Source organism: Anomaloglossus baeobatrachus, chromosome 4 (assembly GCF_048569485.1).
Source record: "Anomaloglossus baeobatrachus isolate aAnoBae1 chromosome 4, aAnoBae1.hap1, whole genome shotgun sequence".
Lineage (NCBI taxonomy): Eukaryota > Metazoa > Chordata > Amphibia > Anura > Aromobatidae > Anomaloglossus > Anomaloglossus baeobatrachus.
In genome coordinates this window covers 616,035,646-616,040,550 of record NC_134356.1, presented here as the reverse complement: position 1 = coordinate 616,040,550, position 4,905 = coordinate 616,035,646, and the positions used below count along the sequence as shown (strand labels likewise).

Sequence of the window (4,905 nt, the reverse complement as noted above, 5' to 3'; positions counted from 1 at the left end):
CCCAAAATTATGCAAATTAAACGCAGCGTTTTTAACTGCATGGTGGGCACAAGAAATCCCTATTTCTCATAGACTTTGCTGGGAAATCACAACGCATGCATTTTGGCATTAAAAAGGTGCAGTTGAAAACGCTGCAGAAAAGCATGTAAAAACGCGTCGTGGACACATAGCCTTACAATCGCAGAATGTGTTATGACAAGCTCCGCTACATGTGTGTGCTATAACTGCAAGAAATAAAAGGGAATTTTCATATGAAAGTAAAGATTTGGGGTGGAATTTCTGCAGAATGTGTTCACGCCAGAGGACTTGCTCCTAGGCGAAGGGGTTAATTCCTAATTCCTCGCCCTCCCTGTGGGTGGATGATGTCAGCAGGGCTCAGGATATAAGGCGGAGAGCTCTCACTCAGCTCCAGTTGTGGCATTCACAGCTTCAGCAATAAGCTACAGTGATCCCACTGCCAAGACACCACCACCAGCACCATGTCCACCTCACTGAGAGTCAGCCCCTCTGTCCATGGCTACCGGTTCGACACGGCTTCCCGGAAGAAAGCCACGGCCAACATCTTTGAGGGTGTAGACCAGGAGTCGCTGCAGAAGCTCTTTAAAAAGACTGGCGATAAGAAAGCAGAGGACAGAGCCAGGATCATCTTCTGCATTGACCAGGACAATGAGGAGAAAGCCAGGGCTCTACTGGCACTAAAGCAGAGGACCAGGGACAAAATCCTGCAATTCCTCAAGCTCCGCAAACTTCCCATCAAGGTGATCTGAGCTCCTTGGCTGCAGAGCTTTCAATCTAAGCTGAAAAGTCAAGACTGATCTGGAGGAAGAGGATGGTCCGGCAAGCTTGTCACTCACTGCCTATCTTAAGGTGAAGAATTGAGAGACTGTTCTGCAGAGCTTGCACTCTACTCTAATGAGACTGTCCTGCTGAGCTGGAAGCATGTGCTCTAAAAGAGACTGTTTCAGAGGACTGAGCGTTCCCTCCAAAGCTGAAAGGAGACTGAACATGACTCCTGGGTGACAAGGAGAAGCAGAGAGATAAGGACTATATGGGGCCCACCCGCCTGTGCCAAGGAAATGGGGCCCTGCAAGCTCTCCCTAACTGGACTATGGGGAGCAACGGAGGACTGGCGACAGATAATGACTTTTTTGGTGCTATGATACTGCATTTATGCTATTCATCATGTTTTCTATATTTTGTTAATAAATTGTTTTATAATTTTACATTTCTTCTTCTATTGTTTTATTTCTAATGTAACCAGTGGGCCGTTCATCAATCGATCATCAGCTGTTGTGGAACTACTAGTCCTAGCGTGTTCTTCTGGGCATACTGGGACTTGTAGTTGCAGATCAGGGACAACGAACATGTTTCTCAAATCCACATCCTGTTAACATTTTTGGATTTTTTTCCCCCATCCCCTCCCCATGCCATTTTTTTGTCTTATGTGGTTAATCCTGACAATTTTGTATATTTCTGCAATTATATAATTTCCTGGTGTTTATAATGGTCTCCTCCATTCGGTGCTGAATCTAAGGCTCAAAGGTGATAAGGAAATGACAACTGGTCATTCAGGGGTTAAAACAAACCTGCCTATTAATGCAGGACAATAGGTGACAAAATAGATGCCAACTGGGCATTCAGGGGTTAAAACAAACCTGCCTATTAATGCAGGATAATTGGTGATACAATAAATGCCAACTGGGCATTCAGGGGTTAAAACAAACCTGCCTATTAATGCAGGACGATAGGTGGTAATAAATGCCAACCGGGCATTCAGGTGTTAAAAAAAAACCTGCCTACTATTGCAGGATACTATGTGATACTAAATGCCAACTGGTCATTCAGGGGTTAAAACAAACCTGCCTATTAATGCAGGACGCTATGTGATAATAAATGCCAACTGGGCATTCAGGGGTTAAAACAAAGCTGCCTATTAATGCAGGACAATAGGTGACAAAATAAATGCCAACCGGGCATTCAGGGGTTAAAAAACCTGCCTATTAATGCAGGACAATAGGTGATAAATGCCAACCAGTCATTCAGGAGTTACAACAAAGCTGCCTATTAATGTAGGACAATAGGTGATAAAATAAATGCCAACCGGTCAATCAGGCGTTAAAACAAACCTATTAATGCAGGAAAGTAAGTGATAATATATGACAGCTGGCCAGTAAGGGGTTAAAATAGACCTATCCATAATGTAGCATAATATGGATCTGGGCCGTCTGCCACGATGTCTCCTTGTTAATAGGCACAACACTGGGTACAAGGAGGCTATCTATAGTGGTGTTTCCTAAGTATATGTAGCAGAGCTGAATGTGCTATCATGGCATTTTCTGCACGTTTAGTAAGCATAGTGCAGGAGGATTGCCTGCAGCTCTGTGTAGAACTGGTTAGTATACCATAAGTGATGCTGAATACAAAGTGGGCTCTGCTACATCTGAATTGGGTATCAAAAACGGTTGATTCCTAGATGCAAGGCTTAAAATACTCATATACTATATATATATATATATATATATATATATATATATATATATATATATATATATATATGTATAGTTTATACTGTACTTCCTCCAATTCTAGTAAGTCATTAGTGACGGCAGAGATTCTTCACATTCCAGTGAAATTGAGATTTCATCACTATATACGTGTCATGGGTGTGTGTATATATACACGCCTGAAGCTAAAGGCCAGCAACTGATTACATATCTAAGGTGAGCACACTTGATGGTGGTTATGTCCTATCAAGTCATCATCAGCTGTCATGGATGATGTAGCAGAGCCGAATATGTCAGAATCTTTGTAATTTTGCCATCAGGATAATACACAATGAACTTAATTGCTTTATCTGCAGTCCTATGTAAAAACACTATTCCCTATGAGAGTGCAAATCCAGCTCTGCTATATATGCACGAGGATAAATTGAGTTTCTACAGTAGCCGGGGTATAGGATGATAGCAATTGTAGTACAACACTCCCACTGACATGTGGAGAATGTGGTTCGGTAATTCTCATGCCATGTTTGGTCTGAAAATTCTGGGCAAAACTAACTCTTCATGCCCCCGGCAGCCTGCCCATTCCAGATAGCTGTATCCAAGTGTCCTACAACTACAGGACGTGGGCACCAAGTGCTCAAGAATTACAGTGCCCCTCTGTCCCAATGTGATCCTGAATGTTACAAATACGGTAAAAGTGTCCAGTCCTAAATACATAAGGAAATAATGTAGAAGGTGGGCTTGCCATGTACCGGTTATGTCTTATACTCTGTGGTTATATTAAAAGGGAACCTGTCAGGTGCAATATGCACCACGAGCAGTTCTGGGTGTATATCGCTAATCCCTGCCTAACTGTCCCTGTATACACTAGCATAGATAAAGAGATCTTTAGAAAAAGCATTTCTAAAGATCTTTTATCGTATACTAATGAGCGCAGGTACTAGCCCCAAGGGCGCTACTTCCCCTTGCCAGTCAGCTCCATTAGCATTTAAGTACGCCCCTGTGGGTGTTCTAACATGCTAATGAATACACAGCGTCACAGTATGATGTCACCTCTCCACTGCCATCGTGTCAGACGGATTTCGGCTCAGTGCACATGACCCCGGAGTTTGGGTCATGCGCACTTGTGACGCCCTGGACTAGCCAGGTAGTCACAAACACAACATCACATACACCCTCCCCCGGATAGTCTACATCAGTCAAACAAAATCCTTGTTGCCTCCTTCAGGGTCTGATGTCCACACCAGGTGGGGCGGAGCCAGGCGGTTGGCCCCACCCATCGAGGAGTTCACAGTTCTGGAGGCGGGAAAAGTGACAGATAGGAGTTGGAGTTGAAAGTGAGAGGACAGAAACTGTTAGTGTCTGGGTAGGAGCCCAGGCACTGTCAGCAAGGTCGGCAGACGGTGGTGGCTGTCTGCAGGAGGTGGTACAAGTCAGCGGAACCACAGGACCGGGGACGGGCGGTGGCCCGCCGGTACCGAGTCGGGGAGCAGATCTGTACCAAGCACAAAGGCAGGGCCATCGGACCCCGACCAGGCTAGGAGCCGCTGACAACGGTCAAATCCGAGAGTGACCGGAACCCCAGGGGTTCCCTAACACCCAAGACCCGACAGAAGGCAACCGTCCACACAGTGAGGATAAAAAGCCACCGCCATAGGCTAGAGATCCAAGGTCCAGCGCCTGCGGGCAAACGGGCTCCTTCGGTACATATACGCCGGGGAGCGGAACACTGTTGGGAAACCATCAGAGTCAATACATTCTACAAAGGTGCAGGGAAAGACAGCCACCATCAACCTGTCCGGGAAGAGCAAAGACACTGCAGCCGGCTGCGGGACCCATCCATCCAGCCGTTTGGTTTACCAGAGACTCTGTGAATCTGTGCCTGAATGAGTACAACAGTGCCATCCGGCACCACGCCGCGCTGTCCCTGCAACCCTGCACCCCGGCTTTCCTGCCTCCTCGTACCACCACCGGGCCCCGGGATCACCAACCCCTACCCACGGAGGGGGAACCAACATCCTAGCTGCTCCCTGCCATCGCTCCTGGGATTCCCGTCACCAGCAGCGGTGGTGCCCATTATCACCACGACCCGTGGGTGGCGTCACAAACTATCTCCCCAAACAAACCACCCACTTTTCACTCGTGGGTGAGGAGCGCTGCTCGAGTCCCCGGGTCCGGCCCACCGCTCGAGCCACCGAGCAGCAGCAGAAGCCCCGGACCCGAGTGTAGCGAGCGCGGCCCCTCCGCCCGCGACACACTATGAAGCCAAGTGTACGCGTCCTGGCTTCAAACTGAAGTAGGCCACATGACCCAAACTCCGGGGTCATACGCACTGGGCCGAAATCCAGTGTCGGACACGATGGCAGCGGAGAGGTGAGATCATCCTGTGACTCTGCACATTCAT

General features: G+C 47.4%; 1 protein-coding gene across 1 annotated transcript; it reads left to right on the top strand.

Annotated features, from left to right (window-relative positions):
• Window positions 1-422: 422 nt before the first annotated feature.
• TCIM (transcriptional and immune response regulator) lies at window positions 423-1,223 on the top strand. The gene has a single exon (XM_075342947.1). It carries the CDS (start codon window positions 480-482, stop codon window positions 765-767), a length of 288 nt encoding a protein of 95 aa, XP_075199062.1. The 5' UTR covers window positions 423-479; the 3' UTR covers window positions 768-1,223.
• Window positions 1,224-4,905: the final 3,682 nt, after the last annotated feature.

What these genes read in the sequence shown, in the direction of transcription:
- TCIM (XM_075342947.1), top strand. Translation starts at nt 480, where the DNA reads ATGTCCACCTCACTGAGAGTCAGCCCCTCTGTCCATGGCTACCGGTTC.